Below are 19451 nucleotides of genomic sequence, written 5' to 3'. Positions count from 1 at the left end.
TTTTTTTTCTGCTCCTTTTTCTCTCTCCTGTCTTTCGGGAATTCCTGTAATGTGTATGTTGTTGTGCTTTATCATGCCCCATATTTCTCTGATGTTCTATTCATTTTTATTCATTCTTTTAAAAATCTATTCTTCTGATTGTGTAATCTTTATTAATCTGTCTCTCCAAATTCACTGATTCTGTTTTTCTGTCAGCTTAAACTTTCTGTTGAGGCCTCTGGTGAAGTTATTATACTTTTGAATCCCAGAATTTCCGTTTGATTTTTTAAAAACTTTCTGCTTATTAACATTCTCTATTTTATAAATCATTATCACCATGTTTTTTCTTAATTCTTTAAACATGGCTTTCATCAGCTCTTTGAACATATTTGTAATAGCTGTTTTAGAGTGTTTTTCTGCAAATATAGGTCCTCTCAAAGCAGTTCCTATGACTGCTTTTTATCCTGTGTATGGGTCATACTTTAGTGTTTCTTTTCATGTCTCTTCTTCTCTCCTTCTCGCTCTCTCTGTCTCTTTTGAGACAGAATCTCACTCTGTTGCCCAGGCTGGAGTGCAGTGAAGTGATGTGATCATAGCTCACTGCAGCCTCGAATTTTTGGGCACAGGTGATCCTCCTGCCTTAGCTTCCTGAGTGGTTGTGACAATAGGCATGCACCACCACACCCAGCTTTTTAAAAAATTATTTTTACTTTTATTTTTTGTAGAGCTAGAATCTTGCTTGTGTTACCTAGGCTGGTTTAGAACTGCTGGCCTCAAGTCATCTTCCTGCCTTGGCCTCCCAAAGCGCTGGGACAGGCATAAGCCACTACATCCAGCCAAAATTAGACATTTAAGATAATCTATTATAGCAACTCTGGATGCTGAGTCCCCCTGACCCACATACCCAACTTGGGTTGCTTCTTTGTTTGATAGATTGTGAAGTCTATTTCTCTCACCATGTGCAACCTTGTGACCCTGTTTGCAAAATTGTTTTTTTCTTGTTTTTATCTTTATCCTGGTTTCCAACAGAATACCCTTGTTTCAAGACCATTTAGTGGTCAATTATTGATTGGTTAGAGGTTGTGTTTAATCTTCCTGTATCAGAAAGGTTTTTACATTTTACTGTTGGATCTGGTGTGGCTTACAGACTATGTTCATTCTTCAGGGAGTTTTGAGTTTGGCCTACATTTAGCCAGGGACCAGTAACTCAGAAGTTTCCTCTCCAGCATCTCCTTAAAGGACATTGCCTTGGATATACACAGCATTCTTCTGGACCACTAAGATGGACTATAGTTTTAGCTAGGCTCTCTTTGACTATCTATTTCCTAATCTCCTAAGCTTCTGACTAGTCTACCTCTATTATATCACAGCCATCTGTTACTCTTCACTCATTGCTAACTTTCTGTTCTTGGTGTTATCTTTTCCTTTCTTTTAAAGAGTAGCATACGTTTTCAGGTGAGTAGTTTCATTATCCTATTTACTGTCTCTAAAATCTTGGCAGTTCTTCATTTCATTCTGTCTCTTTCAGTCTAAGATGCAGTGTTTCTGAGACAGAGCATTTTCAAAAAACCTTGTGAGTTTACCATGTGTGTCACAGGGATTCATGCCATTAGACAACAGGATCTTTCACAGATCTTTCCACAGGCCCACCTATATTTCTGGCTTCTGCTGAGATGGTTGAATGGGTCCGTGAGTCATATTCCTACTCTTTTCAGCATCAACAAAGGTTTTCCAGCTATGCTCTTGGTCTTCTCTACAAAGCACACTTTTCTTACAGGAATCTCCAAGTTTTACCATCTTTTCCAATCTTGATGGACAGAATTTCCCAAATCATCCTTTTTGCCTAACAGTTCTTTCTTCAATTTATCTTTTTCTTCTCACATTTTACTATAATGCCTAAGAAGAAACCAGGTTGCACTCTCAGTGCTTCACTTGGAAATCACCTCAGCTAAACCTCTAAGTTTAGCACTTATAAGTTCTGCTTTTACACAACTTGCAGGACACATCTAGGCTTTCTGGTATTATATAGCAAGGAATGTCTTTCCTCCAGCTTCTAAAAACATGTTCTATATTTCCTTCTGAGCCCTTGCCAATAATGTCTTTAATGTTCATTTTTTCACCAACATTCTGTTTATGATGATATATGCATTATCTAAGATGACACAGGTTCTCTCTAATGTGCTCCTCCTGAGCCCTCACTGGTAGGATCTTTAACATACACATTTCTACCTGTCTGTTCAAGACAATCCAGGCTTTCCAGTTCCAAAGCCACTTCTACATTTTTAGGTATTTGTTACAATAGCACCCCACTTTCTGGTACCCAAATCTGTATAGGTTTCCTATGACTGCTATAACCCAGCACAAACTGGGTGGCTTAAAGCAACAGAAATTTATTCTCTCACGGCTGTAGAGACTAGAAGTCCAAAATCAGAATCACTGGGCTAAAATCAAGATATCAGTGGGGCTTGACTCTCTCCAGAGGCCGTAGAGGATAATCTGTTACTTGCCTCTTTCAGCTTCTAGTGGCCACCGGCCTTCCTTGATTTTGGCTGCATCACTTCAACCTCTTCCTTGACTTCACATCACCTTTTCCTCTGTGTGTACATGTGAAATCCTGTTCAGCCTCTTTCTTAAGGATACCTGTGATGGTATTTAAAGCTCAGTGAGATAATTGAAGATAAGCCCCTAATCTCAAAATCCTTAACTTAATCATATTTGCAAAGATCTTTTTTCCAAATAAAGTTGACATTTACAAGTTCTAGAGATGAAGACATGGGTATCTTTTGGTTAGGGTGGATGAGGGGGCATTTCCAGCCTACCACAATAAGTGCGGGAGGGACCTTGACTTTCCATTTAATACTTTTCTGTAATTTTTAACTTTTTTTGCAATGTACGAATATTGCATTTATGATTTTAAGCATGAATTAACATGTGAAAATTAAACATGAATTAACACTAAAAGAACATGCACACATACATACACACACACCTCAGAGTACGAAGTGATTAAAAAGTAGTTTCAAAAGAGATGTTGTATACCTGAGACCATCTAGTTATTATCTCAAAAGAGAGATATATGTCTTCTTTAAAAGCCTGACACAGTGGCCAGATGCAGTGGCTCATACCTATAATCTCAACACTTTGGGAGGCCAAGGCGAGTGGATCACTTGAGGTTAGAAGTTCAAGACCAGCCTGGCCAACAAGGTGAAACCCTGTTTCTACTAAAAATACAAAAATTAGCCAGGCATGGTGGTGCACACCTTTTCCCAGCTACCTGGGAGGCTAAGGCACAAGAATCGATTGAACGTGGGAGACAGTTTGCAGTGAGCCAAGATCATGCCACTGAACTCCAGTCTGGGCAACAGAGGGAGACTGTCTCAAAAAAAAACAAACAAACAAAAAAAACTGACATAATATAGATTTGTGCTAATCATTTTATTGTAGGAAGATGAGGAAAGTGTAGCTGTTGTGTTTGTGAATGGCACAAACTAGATAATACCAAAGGTAAGAGAGAAAGATTCAAACTATTTTAGTAGACTAGGATGCTTTATTATAAAAGGAAATATATATATACCTTTAATTTTTAGGTACATATACTATATAGAAATTTATATACTTCCTCTCATTCCATACATTAACATGGACATTTAGGCTTCTTTTAGTATAATGTTACTTTAAAGCCTACTCACCATATCCTTCCTGCCCTACATTCATTCTTTTACTAAACAATACTTTTTAGTATTTACTTCACGTAAGACACTAAGATAGTCTCTGGGAATATGAAGACATATATCTGTAGTAAAAGCTTTGAAGCAACTTAAACATCCATTAATAGGGTACTGGTGAAATAAATTATAGTACGTTCATATAGTATACTATTACTTAGCTGCTGAAAAGAATGAGGAAGTGTAGTCTACACTGATATGGAACAGTTTCCAAGGACTTGTTGGGAGGGTGGGGGAAAGAAGGCAAAATACAGAGTGTATATAATATATGACCATTTGTGTAAGAAAAATATGTATACACATATTATGTATACATACATATATATATACCTATTAGACTAGACTATTGCTGGAAAAATTCAGAATAAACTAACCAGGGCTGACTCAGGAAAAAATAATAGTACAAGGGTAGAGGAGGGAAACTTATTTTGCATTGTATTTTTGTCTGAGCCTTCTGTATTTTGAACCATATTCATTAATTTCCTGATGAAAAATAGTAAATTATTTTTAGAAAGAAAAACATAGTCCCACCCTCAAGAAAGTTAGAGTACACTAGGAGAGACTGATATGAAAGAAATAAGCATAATATAGAGTATATTGGGCAGTAATATGTGTGTGAAAGGAAGGAGAAGTCGTTTTTCTCTGGGCAGCAGCAGGTGGTGAGACATTGGGAGAGCTCAGGGAGAGCTGCATAGAGGAGGCTGTTTGAGAAGTAGTAACAGTAGTAACAGATTAATCACTTTTTCCCCAACAGTCTGAGGAGCAGCAGCAGCAGCACAGGTATAGATGGAAGATGTAATTATCTCCTGGAACCTGTTAAAATTGTATTTACTATTATAGAGCCCAGTACTAATTATTTGTGTATTTGCTAACTTCATTTCACTAGTGGCTGAGCCACCAACATTTCTACCTCAGCCTTTCTTGCCTCCTGTCTTTCGCCTGCCTGCTTTCCCACCTTCCATCCCCCTTACCTCCTTCTCCCTTTCTTCTCTTCCCACCTTCTTTTTTTTTCTTTCTCCCTTTCATTCTTCCTTTAGTTTTTTTTTATTGAGAAGAAACTCATGTATCAACGAATTAAAATCAGTAGCAACTACCTTAATTCTTTTTTTATTGGACAAGGCTTTATAGATAAATCTAAACTGTGTTTTCGAAAGATATATTTGATGTTACTTAGAGTTGTCTGCTAGCACACATTTACAGTAATATACCCTCAATCTGGGTTCCCTTATATAAGCAACCTTTTTCTAGGTGGCAGAGTTACTTCTTTTGAATGGAGCTGATCCATTATTTAGAAATGATGATGGAAAATGTGCTTTGGATGAGACCAAGGATTTATGTATGAAGCGTCTCCTTGAGAGATATATCCCTAAACATCAAAAATGCCTGACATCAGGTAAGATTAAACTGCCCTGTTATAACTATTTGTCACATCAGTAAAGTTACAGAAATTTAGTTTAGAGCAATCTAACAACCAGTCATGAGACTAGTTTTTCTTTAGGGTTAATGGATCTATTTATTATTTTATGGCCACTTATTTTATAAATAATATACTTGATCAAGAAATGCAGTTGTCTGAATGCTATTGACTAAGAACTAAGTCCTGGATCAAAATATTCTACTTTTATAGTAAAGAGAAAACTTCATTGATAATTGAAGGCTATCAGGAGTAATTAATTAGTGGTTCATTAGAGCAAAAGACTTCCTTCCGAGTAGCCAAATTGCATGAGAAATGAGACAGACAGTAACTTGTTGAAGCCAGGTCTGTAAAAGCACATTGAGATAAATTATTAAAACAATCATATTAACATTTTAAGCTATATGGAAAATTGCAAATAAACTATTAAGTTGGAGGCAAAAGTGTATTTTTAAATTATTGCTTTGATAATCTGCTTAACTGCTTGATTTCTCTATTTTAAATAATTACAACATACATTGTTTTGCTCTTCTGGGAATGCTTGCTACAGCATTCTAGTCCTTTCTCCAAATCCAGAATCCCCTGTTGGCCAGTGCCCACTTTTAATCTATTCCTACCCAGTGAATTTTATTTCATGTAAAGGAATTCCAAACATTTCTCCATGGTACTAAGCTCCCACTCTTCCTTTGTGAGAGAATTTACTAAGATGGGTTGATGTGTTGCATTATCATGCTTCACCAGATGGTTTGAATATTTCTTAAGTTTGAACTTTCAAATTCCAGGATTAATTATCAGCCTACTTTTCAATATGAATGCAAAATTAGGTTCATGAAGAATATTTGTATGTAAATAGAGGATATTATTTCACTTAAATAAAGAAAATATTCATTTTTAAATTCCAGATGGAGAGCTTTCAAGTATGGGAATGATGAATAAAGAACTTTCTTCATATAAAATATATTTGCTGCTTTTCTAGCTTAAAGTAAAATATATCTACTTTGATGTAGGACAAGGTTCAGTCCTAACTTTATAGCCTCAAAGGCTATAAAGCTTATAGGGTGAATTAACATTTCTAATTTTCTTATCTGTAAACTTGGGTTTATAATATCTATGCCTCTGTTTACCTATGGGATTGTTAATGTGACTACTGAAGTTAATATATGCAAATATCTCAACACAGTACCCAGTACCTTATGGGAACTCAGAGTGGCAGAGGGAAAATATCACCAAATTTCACCACCTCAGAATTTATACCTGGGTATTAAGTTGGTTGTATTAGGGAATGTAAAGTCTTAAAACTGAGAGAAAATAAAGCCCTGTTCTTCCTTCCAGATTCTCTTAGGAACCATGTCCCTTGCAGGGTGGTTTCTGGAAAATATGATTTTTCTACTCTTTTATTTAAGATCAAAAGTTTGGAGAAGGTATAGTGTCCTTTTGCTCTTAGAAAATGATAACAATAATAATGGAGCACTTTCTCTATACCTAGTATTCATGTAAACACTTTACATGGATTATATAATTTAATCTTCACCATTCTATAAGGTTGAAACTATTATTGGCTTTCATTTATGGGCATTTTATGGAGGCAGAGACATTAAGAAATTTGCTCAAGGTCAGCCAGCTGGTAAGCAGATGAGAATCAAGACTGAAACTCTGGAGTGAGTCCCCAGTGACGGTGCTCCAAAGGAATAGCACCTTTTTGCTTGGTAAAAGGACATTATGTTTGACTTTTTTCACCTGTACAACATGAATGAATCAATGTCAGACTTCATTATGCAGCTCATAATTTGATTGCTATCATGAAAATTGTCCCCAAGAAATAAATTGCTCTGTTTTCAAATTACATCCTCATTAAAATATTTTACATTTCTAGCTTATATTTAGAGAAATTTGTGTTATGTATCACATCTAAGATGTTCATTAATTTATTCCTTCCTCTGTCAAATATTCTTTGAATATTTCCTGTGTGTAAGTCATTGTTTCTAGGTTTTTATCTTTTGTAGCCAAATGCATATATAGGTAACTTTAATGCTACTTTCAGTATATAAAGAAGGCTATGAAAGAGACACTAAAATAATTCCTTTTATTATCAACTTAGCCTTTTTAAAAATAATCTTTTTCACCCTGTACATTCATAAGATGATTGGCCTTTTCCATCTGTGTATGTTTTACTTTGAAGAGAATGCAGCATTCAGTTAGGACCTTATTAAGCAGACATATTAGGAGATGATAATCTAATTAGTTATAAAATAATTTTTCACTTTATAAAAGTAGCTTGCACACAGTTACATAATCTATTGAATGAAGAGGTCGTATCTGGATATATCTGTGGGGAAAATAAATACTGAGTTTAGTGCCAATCTTTAGTATTAGTTATTTTGTTAGATCTGTTTTGCTTTCCCTATATAAATGTTTTAGCTCTCTTAAGACAGTATTTGATTTCTAATATGAGAATTATAGGAATGTTGTATGTGCCAATTTTAATATAAAATGTTTGCATAATTTCACTTATTCCACTTGGTTTTCTCATGGCAAAGGACTGGTGGGTTTTAGAAGTCTAAAGTCTAACCACTATAAGCTGTTTTCATTGATTTTCTCTTTTTGTTCACAGCTCAAAGGAGTAGCATTGACCCACTAGACATAGAGGATGTATACCAACACAAGGTATATCTTTGTTTAGTAATAAACATTTTTATAGGGATATAACTTCTGGTTGTTTTATAGATTATCAAAGGGAAGAGAAAGACTGCTGAAGCTTTGGTAATAGTGACTTCACATTTGCTTTTAAGACACTAGAATAACTGCATGAGAATCAGAGGGTTCTGGGCTGTTAGTTTGTAGCATATCTGGGCACACTAATATATTGGTAATCATTTCCTTCCTCCTCCTCTTTATGGAGCCTAAGGTTTATCAACCATGTCTAATTTCCTGTGGCCTAAGCATAGTACAGGAAGGAGTCAAAGGTATTAGCCCATCCCTTCAAACTTTACATGGTGCGCAGTTACTCTTCATCTGGTACTTGAATTGTGGTGAATGAGAGGAAGCTGTGTTCCTGTTTTAATCTTAGCAGCCCATAATAATTTTTTCATACAGACCAGTTGAAGAGCATATCTGTCTTCCTGTTTTTAAGTCAGTTTTTCTGCTTCTATCCCATAGTTCTCCCAGATACCAGAAGAAGAAACCCCTAATTCTAGCTCTGCCTATATAACAATTGGGAGAGGAAAGTGTTTCTAAAGCATCTGTGTAAAGCTTCATTGTAAAGTTTAGAGTCTGACTACTGGAATCTGCTTTCTTTGATTTTCTCTTTTTGTTTACAGCTCAAAGGAATAGCGCCAACCCACTAGACACAGAAGATGTACACCAGCACAGAGTTTCCTTGTAAAGGAAACTTTGATCTGATTACTTTAAAAGCCTATACAAATTAAGTAGATTAAACTTTTTTATTATGTTTAATAAGATTAGTAGTGCTAAAATACTGGCAAGAAGGAATTAAAATCTACAGTAGAAAATAAAGATTAGTATACATGCAGAGTCTAACTCTATTACATTTGCCTTTCTTCTATTAGTCTGTGTTTCCCAAATATCAGGTTGGCTATATCCCAGCAGGATCTGTGGTTAGATTGAATTAGAAATAATAGTTTGAATCAAATAATAGTTGATTTATCAATAATCCAGATTGAGTTGATATAGTACTACAGCTGAAATTTAAAGCTAACTATATATTTTTTTCTATAGAAACCAAAATTCAGTTCTAAAAGTCACATTTGGCATGTTTATAATGAAAATTCCAACAGACAGAAGCTGGAACATGTAAAAGTTAATAAAGGAAGCAAAGAGAGTTTATTTATAAATAAAGAAGATGTATATGAACATTACCAAAAAGATCCCCAAAACACAAAATTTGGTAAATCCAAGCATAAACAATCAACTCTTAACCAGATATACTCTACAGGACTCAGAAAGGGCAATCTCCATAATGTCAAAGATCCCAACACAAATGTGCCAAAAGGTATAGGAAGAAGAAAAACACAACGTAAAAGGACTCAAGTAGATGATGTAGACTGTAATCCAAGAAAGACACTAGCTGTCTCTCCTTCCAGGAGAATAAACAGATTGGTTACCTATCAGCAGTGTATTCTAGAAACCCTTAATGATCTTCCAGAAGAATCATGTGAACCTTCCAGCTTAACTCTGTCAAGCCTGAAAAATGGATTAGATAATAGTACTGAGGCTTGTTCGGTTTCCAAAGAGACACACATCCAGAACCTGGATTTATCAGATAGTCAAGAAGTTCAATGCTTGGAATTAGAATCCATTGACCAAACTGAAGCTGTTTCTTTCCCAGGACTTTCATTACATAAAGAAATCACATTACCACTAGTTACTACAGATAAGCAGCCTCACACTCTCCAGGAACAACACCATGTACTTTACAAATCTTATGAAAACAGTAACTTGGTCCAAAAAGATGAGAGATTTAACAAATGGGAAAATTCTTTCCTATCCTTTGTAAAGGGAAATTCTGATAATGATGATGTTGATTGCTGTACCTCTGAGAAGGCTATAACATCTAAAAAGGTGATGTGTTCTACAGGCTGCAAAAAACACTGTAATTTTAAGGAGAATTTAACAAATAGAAGAGAAAAGGATTTTCAACAGTTTTTAGTTTCTGAAGATCATTTTTCACAGGAAAATGAGTTACAAGCAGTCAGCCTAACCACACTTCCAGAACAGGAAGCTGTTAATTTTTCTCATTCAGATAATGCAGTTATTTCTGAACATGTTGCAAATTATGAACAATGCATATTTGGACCTTCTTTTGATCACTCACATGGCAATCCTGAGCAAAATTCCCTGGCTTGTATGAGAACACTTTCGACACATGAGGTTTCACAGTTGACTAACCATGTGGAGCTATTCAAAAAGCCACAGGATTATATTCCCAGAGAACCAACTTTTTTAATGAAACAAGCAGATACACATATTGTGGAAGAGGTGGCAAAGAATTGTGACACTGAAAGGAATTACACTGACAGAGACAAAAAAATAATTTATTCAAATGAGGCTTTATCCATAGTTGTTCATTCTCAAGTAATAGAAACAACTAAAGTTGAAAAAAGGAGACAAAACCATCTGGAAAGTGAGACTATACATGATATAGATTCTCATTCCACTGACAATATGAATAAAGAATTGGCCAACATCTCACAACTTAGTCAAAGAGAAAAGAAGGAAATTTCTCACAAACCAGGTATTAGTAATATTGCTTAATCTGTACACATTTCCTATAGATTTACTTATTTTTATAGAAATTTCCAACTGAATTGTATTCAACCGATGGCCAAACTGAGAAGAATGAGGATATGTGGGCCATATTTTGAGATGCCACTAAGCCTAGTAGTTAAGTAATAGTGATTAATTTGAAAGTCAAAACAATGTTATCAAAGATGGTTGCTAAGCTGATATTGACTGATGGTAATGAACAGTATTTTTTAAATATAATTATTATTATACTTTAAGTTCTGGGATACATGTGTAGAACCTGCAGATTTGTTACATAGGTATATATGTGCCATGGTGGTTTGCTATACCCATCAACCCATCGTCTAACATTAGGTATTTCTCCTAATGCTATCCCTCCAGAAGCCCCCCACTCTGCAACAGGCCCCAGTGTGTGATGTCCCCCTCCCCATGTGTTCTCATTGTTCAATTCCCACTTATAAGTGAGAACATGTGGTGTTTGGTTTTCTGTTCCTGTGTTAGTTTGCTGAGAATGATGGTTTCCAGCTTCATCCATGTCCCTGAAAAGGACATGAACTCATCCTTTTTTATGGCTGCATGGTATTCCATGGTGTATATGTGCCACATTTTTTTAACCAGTCTATCATTGATGAGCATTTGGGTTGGTTTCAGGTCTTTGCTATTGTGAACAGTGCCACAATAAACATACATGTACATGTGTCTTTATAGTAGAATGATTTATAATCCTTTGGGTATATACCCAGTAATGGGATTGCTGGGTCAAATGGTATTTCTGGTTCTAGATCCTTGAGGAATCACTGTATTGTCTTCCACAATGGTTGAACTAATTTACACTCCCACCAACAGTGTAAAAGCATTCCTATTTCTCCACATCCTCTCTAGCATCTGTCGTTTCCTGACTTTTTAATAATCGCCATTCTAACTGGCATGAGATGGTATCTCATTGTGGCTTTGATTTGCATTTCCCTAATGACTGGTGATGATGAGCTTTTTATCATATGTTTTTTGGCCGCATAAATGTCTTCTTTTGAGAAGTATCTGTTCATATCCTTTGCCCACTTTTTGATGGGGTTTTTTTCTTGTGAATTTGTTTAAGTTCCTTGTAAATTCTGGATATTAGCCCTTTGTCAGATGGATAGATCGCAAAAATTTTCTTCTATTCAGTAGATTGCCTGTTCACTCTGATGATACTTTCTTTTGCTGTGCAGAAGCTCTTTAGTTTAATTAGATCCCATTTCTCTATTTTGGATTTTGTTGCCATTGCTTTTGGTGTTTTAGTCATGAAGTGTTTGCCCATGTCTATGTCCTGAATGGTATTGCCTAGGTTTTCTTCTAGGGATTTTATGGTTTTGGGTATTACGTTTATAAGTCTTTAATCCATCTTGAGTTAATTTTTGTGTAAGGTGTAAGGAAGGGGTCAAGTTTCAGTTTTCTGCATATGGCTAGCCTGTTTTCCCATCACCATTTATTAAATAGGGAATCCTTTTCCCATTGATTGAATAAACAGTATTTCTATCACTCTTTCTGTTGCTTTTTAATATAGTACTTATTTAGCATCAGGAAACCTAACAATATTTTGATAGCAGGAAATTGTTAGTTCTATTCGTTTCAACTATCTACTGTATTCCCATCAGAGCTGCAACCAGCAAACTTTTTGTCTGTTACATAAAAACATTTTTAAAAGCTTCCGTTTCCTTAAACAGTCCAGCATGGAACAGAAACTTTAAAAAGTTAGAAATTCCGGCTGGGTGCGGTGGCTCAAGCCTGTAATCCCAGCACTTTGGGAGGCCGAGACGGGCGGATCACGAGGTCAGGAGATCGAGACCATCCTGGCTAACCCGGTGAAACCCCGTCTCTACTAAAAAATACAAAAAACTAGCCGGGCGAGGTGGCGGGCGCCTGGGTCCCAGCTACTCCGGAGGCTGAGGCAGGAGAATGGCCTAAACCCAGGAGGCAGAGCTTGCAGTGAGCTGAGATCTGGCCACTGCACTCCAGCCTGGGCGACAGAGCGAGACTCCGTCTCAAAAAAAAAAAAAAAAAGTTAGAAATTCTATTTTCTGGTTGTACAACCAGGTAGGAGAACAACAACACTGATATTGCAAAATGTTTGTTTCAGATGAGGAATTAACTGATAACATCAGTGGAGACGGAATAACTATAAGAAATTTTGAGGAGATAAAAGAAAAAACGAAGTCAGAAATGCACATGCCTGCTAATAGCCAAGAACACAAAACAGTTCAGAATTTCGGAGAAAAACAAAGTTTCTTAAAAACGACCTGCAACCTTTGTATTCCTATAATTGTAGAGGTTAAAGTTTACAAAATCAAGCACAGCAATTCAGTCTACTTCAAGGAATTTCTAAACTTTCAGATATATTGTTTCTTTTTGTAGTTATTCACTGACATATGACTATTTCAGCGATATTTGTTGTTAAGGCACCACTTGAGAATCCGATAATCTTTAAATATATTCATGTCATACTTCTGTCTATGACTTCTAATTTGTCATATTAGAGGAGATAAGGTAAACTGCAGACAGCAAGAATATTCAGTGGGGACAGCAGGCGTGAAATGTGTCAGATTCTTTAGATACTTCCATTCAGCCCTTTTAACATAAGGGAAATTAAAGAAACATAGCCATTATTTTGTTTTATGTCAGATGAATGAACTGTGTATGTTTCACAGTATGGACAAGCTAAGCATCCTTTGATAGTTCTTGGAGATAGTTCTGTCATAAACAATAGGCTGGACCACTTCAGGTTAAACATTATTCACTGTTGATTTACATACTGTCAAGAGGTAGGAAGGACATTGAATTAGGCATTCTCTATGAATGTTCTTTCATTTTCCCCCTCTCATGTAAACTGAAATCCTTCTTATACATACTTCCTATAGTAGGTTGAATGCTAGCCCCCCAAAACATGCCCTATCCTAATCCCTGTAGTTTTCGACTATTACCTTATATAGTAAAAGCATGACTGTTACCTTCTTCAAGTTAAGAACCCTAAGATAAGGAGATCATCCTGGATTATCCAGGCGGGCCCTAAATCTAATTACTGTGTCCTTATGAGAGAAAGAAAGGGAGATTTGAAACATACAGAAGGGATGATGAGATGAAGGCAAAGGAGCAATGTAGCCACAGCCAAGGAAGCCAAGGAATGCTGACAGCCATCAGAAGTTAGAAGAGGCACAGCAAGATTCTTTCCTAGAGCTTCCACAGGGAGTACAGCCCCATTGACACTTTGATTTTGGATTTCTGGTTTCCAAATTATGAGAGAACACATTCTGTTGTTTTAAGTCACCCAGTTTGTGGTAATTTGTTACAGCTACCACGGGAAACTTCACACCTCTCTAGCAGCACTTAATCATATTTAAATGTAATTTTTAAGATGTCTATTATTCCACCAGACTGTAAGCCACTTGAGCAGAGAATTGAACTGTTCCAGAGATAAGAATTTTAGATAGTGGCATCTGGGATTCCCTAAAACAATGGCAGGCTTACCTCCTGCTGATCACCCGACAGTGAATTCAGCTATGTCCGAGTTCTGCCACATTCCCCTCACACTCCACAGAGTTCCAGTTAGGATTTTAGTTTTCCTCACTAAAATATGAATGAACAGATAGTCAAAGATCGACAAGTATTTGCAGAAAACACCAATGTGAAAGATATCAAAGTAAACTGAGCAGACCAAAGGAACCCAAAAGAAACAAAAACTATACAAGAATCAAGAAACATCTACATTTTTTTTCCCAAAAAGCTATAGACAAGAGGGAACAATAAGAGAACAATATAGAGCTTTTAGTTGTTTAAAACAGAAATTTAAATAAATAGATAATATATAGATATCTGTAGCAGGGTTACAAGGCAAAGCTTTACAAGTCTACTAAGGACAAAAAAATAAAAAGCTGAAAATAGGAGAGAAAAGATAAGAAAATTAAAGATCACTCTAGGAAATCCAGGGAGAACAGTGGGTGAACAGTAGAAGAAATCATTAAAGAAAGAATACAAGAAATGAGATAGGCATTTCCATATTGAAAGTACCACTTAGTGTCTGTACAGTGAACAAGGCACCTCACTGAAATTTCAGAACAGGAATAAAGAGAAGATCCTGAAAGCTTCCGAGAAGAAAACACTGGTCACATAAAAATGGAGAGAAATCTAAGTATTTAATAGCATTATGCTTATTAATAGTAATATCAGATTCCAAACTACAGTGGAGTTTTTGAAGAGGTTTAGCATTCCTTTTGAATTTCTGTCAGATTTTGTTATTTTAAATTTTTAGTCAATGCTGTACAAACTTATGATGTTAGTAACATTGAGAAGTTTTTGAATTTTTCCTCCAAAATGTGTATTACATGGCTACCTTCTTTGCTGCAAACACACCAGAAACAAGAATTTATACCATCCACAGTAAGAATTATTTGGGAATTGTTGTTGTTGTTGTTGTTGTTGTTGTTGTTGTTGTTTGAGACAGGGTTTGTCTGTCATGCAGGCTAGAGAGCAGTGGCACAATCACAGTTCACTGCAAACTTGACCTCCCAGGCTCACATGCTTCTCCCACCCCAGCATCCCTCAGTAGCTGGGACTAAACCCAGCTAATTTTTAAAATTTTTTTAAGAAATGGGATCTCCCTATGTTGCCCAGACTAGTCTCAAACTCCTCCTGCCTCAGCCTCCCAAAGTGCAAGGATTACAAGTGTGAGGCACTGTGCCCAGCTGGGAGAGATTTTTCTATTCATACTTGCAGTCTGCAGTCCCACAGTCTTAGCTATAATTTTCAAATATATTCTCTCATATATATATATATATATGTTTTTAATTCTTCCAATAAAGAATTTTGGATTGCTAATCTCTAAAGAGCAATATGTTTTTGTCTGGGTGCCAGTGGAAAAGATAAATGAGACTGTCATTCTTCCCTGTGATTCATATAACCCAAGAATCCATTTGTTAGAGAACAGTTCTCTAATCTTTTTATCTCTTGCCCTGAAACCATATACATTTAGGAAGTAGAGCAAGAAGATTATCCCAAAGTTTAATGCAGTGGTTCTCAAACCTTAGTTTGCATCAGAATTACCTGAAAAGCTTGTTAAAACACAGATTGCTGGGCCCTACCCTCAAAGAATCTGATTCAGTAGGTGTGTTAGTTGGCCCTATTACACACTTACTATCTCATACTTTCTGTAGGTCAGGAATCGGGTATGGCTTAGTTGGGACCTCTAACAGGATTGTTCATAGGCAGCGAAGTGTTGGCCAGGACTGGGGTCTCGTCTGAAGGCTCTGCTAGGGAAGGATACACTTTCAAGCTCATGTGATTGTTGGCAGAATTCAATTTCTTGAGGATGGTTGGCTGAGGGCCTCAGTTCTCACTGGTGATTGGCTGGTGGCCATCCTCAGTTTCTTGCTGGGTGGGCTTCTCCAACATGGCTACTTGCATCATCAAAGCATACAAGCTGAAGGCAATACAGCAAGTCTGCTAGCAGGACAGAAAATGTTACAATCTCTTTTAACCTAATCAGTTAAATGAAATACCCTCAGTGTTGAAATATTCTATTGGTTAGAAGCAAGCTATTCAAGAGAAGAAGAGTACACAAAGTCATAAATACCAGATGGTGAGGATCATTAGGAGCCATTTTAGTCTGTCCTCCAAAGTAAGTTTGGAGTAGACTGGGGAATTTGCATTTCTAACAAGTTTCCTCCATGGTGCTGATACCACTGATTTAACAAATATTTTCTGTTTCATCACCGTATCCATTTATTTTGCTTTACATCTCAATCTGAAGCTTCTCTAATGCAGTTTCTTTGTTTCTTTTTCTTTTTTTTTTTGAGACGGAGTCTATCTCTGTCTCCCAGGCTGGAGTGCAGTGGCTCAATCTTGGTTCAGGGCAACTTCCACATCCCAGGTTCTAGTGATTCTCCTCCCTCAGTCTCCACAGTAGCTGTGATTACAGGCATCCACCACCATGCCAGGCTAATTTTTGTATTTTTAGTAGAATGCTCGGATTACAAACATGAGCCACTGTGCCTGGCCCTGATGCAGTTTCTATAGAAAACAAACCTTCAGGTTCCTGGCTTTGGGTTGGATATCTGGGATAAGAGGAGTGGTTGCTAGTCAGTTGAGGGTTGGGGAAGGAAACTTGGAGTCCCAACCTTTCTATGTAAAAGATCTTATATAAAAGATATTAACCAACTGCCCAGCCCCTGCCCCCACTGTTCCATACACCTGCCTTCTGTAGTGCCTCATGTGCCCAAGTGTGGAGTGCTTGAGTTCAGACTGAGTTCAGGCTTGAGGTCAGGCTCTCTCTCTACAATTCCCTTGTGTTGGAGCATTCCCCACTCTGCCAAGTCAGTTCACTCTTCTCCATCAGTGACTTTCTAATCCCCCCAAATTGGTTGAAGTCTTTGTCCTTTATTGTTTCCTCTTTTTTTTTTTTTTTTTTGATATGGTACTTTACATTTTATTTTACTGTCATTTTAGCATGGTTTTGGCAGGAAATAGGGGGAAAACATGATCAGTTCATTACTCTTAGTTCCAGCTTAAGTCTGTATAACTTGTATTGCAAGGAAGAGATTTAAAAAACAAAATCTTTGGTTAATGATCTTGTACAGCACATTTTGTGAAAGAAAAATAGAAAACTATAGTCCATAGTTTGGTACTTGGCACCTATGTGATCAGGAATACACCCATTGAGATACAGAATGGCTGTAGAAAGAGGATTTTTTATAATATCTCAGTTTATCTTAAAAATAATCATTGTTAAAGGACTACTGAGAATGAGATGAGTGTAGATAGAACTGAAGCAAGTTAATTTGTTTTGATCAAGTGATAGAGTGATTAACCAACTGCTAGAATGAATACAAAGTAATGTGCTTAGATGTTCTATTATGTCTTCACAAATTATATATTAAAACAGTAACAGCAATGATAACATTAATTGGTATAAGTTTCTGTGTAGTGTGATATTTTGAGGAAGTTGTTACGTATTTTCTAAGATCCTTTATAACAATCAGCACTTGGCAGAAAATAAACCTCTTGTTTGGCAAATTTACAGGAATGAAAACAGGTGGGATCAACAAGAGGAATGCCAGAGGGGAAAGCCGGCTTCATTTAGCTGCCAGAAAAGGAAATCTCTCCCTAGTGAAAGCCCTGATAGAATCTGGAGCAGATGTGAATCTAAACGATAATGCAGGTTTGGATCCTTTTAATTTAATTACCTTAATAATTGGAACTCACTGAAATACACATTTCAACACCTCCTGCTCCCTCCAGTTTGTTCCTGGCTGATATGTAAGTGATAACTTTGAACAATATTTTTTAGATTATATTAGTGTTTAGTTGAATACTAAGATTTATCATTGTTAATAGACCCTTTTCCTTTGAAACAGTTTTTAACATCCATTTGGGAGCATCAGAGAGGGTAAACAGAATGGGGAATAAAGGAAGTTAGGCCTTTTCCTTGGAAGCCTCAAGTTTATCCTGCAACTTTGGTCAGAATGCAGAGTTTTCTCATTCTCCTATCCGTTCTTCTCTTTTCTCCTCCTTTTGTACTGTTCCTTTTTTCTCTCTTTATTTTTATTCTAAAACTCTGAAAAATTTACCCAACGTTTTGCTTAAGCACAAAAGAATCTTAGCTGAAGAATTCCACAGGGAAAAACTCAAAGGTTGATTAAACCAGGTGTCATTTTAAAGAGAAATGTGACAATGCAAAGATACACATGGGAAAGTCAGACGTTTTAATATCTGAATTGAAACAAATCAAAATGAGTAGTATTTACTCTCATTATGTTTTGCATTCTGTGAGTCTTTTGCTTTGGCACTTATATCAACAAATGTTTGTGATGAGATCAATTTGTTTTCAAAAATGAAACATAAATTTTGAGCCCATACTTTTTAGTATTATTTCTTGTTCAATACTTATTATATGTATATGAATCAATATGGATATTCCATTAATGCAACAAAACCTTAGTAATACAGATATTACATGAGTATTGATTTGCATGAAGCAGGATTTATTTTTCTTTTTCTTTTTTTAGGTTGGACACCACTTCATGAGGCATCTAATGAAGGATCTATTGATGTAATTGTAGAGTTATTAAAAGCTGGTGCTAAGGTTAATTGTGCAAATATAGATGGAACTCTGCCCTTACATGATGCTGTTGCAAACAACCATTTAAAGGTACAGTGCACATCACATTAAGATCTTACTACTATTTCTTATGAAAATGAATGAAGAAAATGAAGATGTTTTAAACTGAGAACTAAAATGATTCTGTAAAACAAGTGATTTTTTAAAAATCTGCTTCACATTACAAATGAAGATGCAATAATACATATGGATTAGAAAATCTATGTATCTTAATGAATCATTTTTCCATTATTTCTTCATCACAAAATTCATGCAAGTCAGAAGAGAGTAAAAGTAAACACAGGCCATAAATCTAATACATTGTATTTTTAATTGTCTAAGACAATTTGCTGTTGTGCACAGAAGAGTCTAATTATAGTGATGATATGTGTGACAGCTAGATTTTTTAACTCAAAATTTCTCAGTGGGTTAGGAGTAAAAACATGAATTGTTTGTTTTCAGGGTGTTTGTTGTGTCTTTTTCTCCTTTGTTTTTCTTTGTCAAGCAGCCATTGTAAAAATATCGCAAGAAAAGATTATGAGGGTCATTATTTCAATGACACTGAATTTCAAATCTCGACCTCAAGATTCTTCAGATGTTTACACTCATCTTTTTGTTTGACAAATCATAGGAGAAAACTCTTATTATTATTGATAGGCAATATAGACTTCAATAATTTTTTTGTTAGTATTTATTTTACAATAAAATTTTTAATTAAAATCTACTTTTTTATTATTAAAATAAAAAAGTTCTAGGGTACATGTGCACATGTGCACAATGTGCAGGTTTGTTACATAAGTATATATGTGCCATGTTGGTGTGCTGCACCCATCAACTTGTCATTTACATTAGGTATATCTCCTAATGGTATTCCTCCCCTCTACCCCCACCCCACGACAGGCCCTGGTGTGTTATGTTCCCCACCCTGTGTCCAAGTGTTCTCATT

The 19451-nt window shown here is 36.1% G+C and overlaps 1 protein-coding gene across 1 annotated transcript in view; it reads left to right on the top strand.

Moving 5' to 3' along the window:
- The window catches only part of ANKRD31 (ankyrin repeat domain 31), a 160681-nt gene that overhangs the window by 77104 nt on the left and 64126 nt on the right, over positions 1-19451 (top strand). The window contains exons 12-16 of the mRNA XM_025388455.1: positions 4953-5097; positions 7730-7782; positions 8854-10369; positions 17429-17566; positions 18414-18556. Coding sequence (XP_025244240.1) covers positions 4953-5097; positions 7730-7782; positions 8854-10369; positions 17429-17566; positions 18414-18556 — 1995 coding nt within the window. The remainder of the gene's footprint in view (positions 1-4952; positions 5098-7729; positions 7783-8853; positions 10370-17428; positions 17567-18413; positions 18557-19451) is intronic.

Source organism: Theropithecus gelada, chromosome 6 (assembly GCF_003255815.1).
Source record: "Theropithecus gelada isolate Dixy chromosome 6, Tgel_1.0, whole genome shotgun sequence".
NCBI lineage: Eukaryota > Metazoa > Chordata > Mammalia > Primates > Cercopithecidae > Theropithecus > Theropithecus gelada.
The sequence above is the reverse complement of the archived record's forward strand: the minus strand, read 5'-3'. Positions and strand labels throughout refer to the sequence as shown.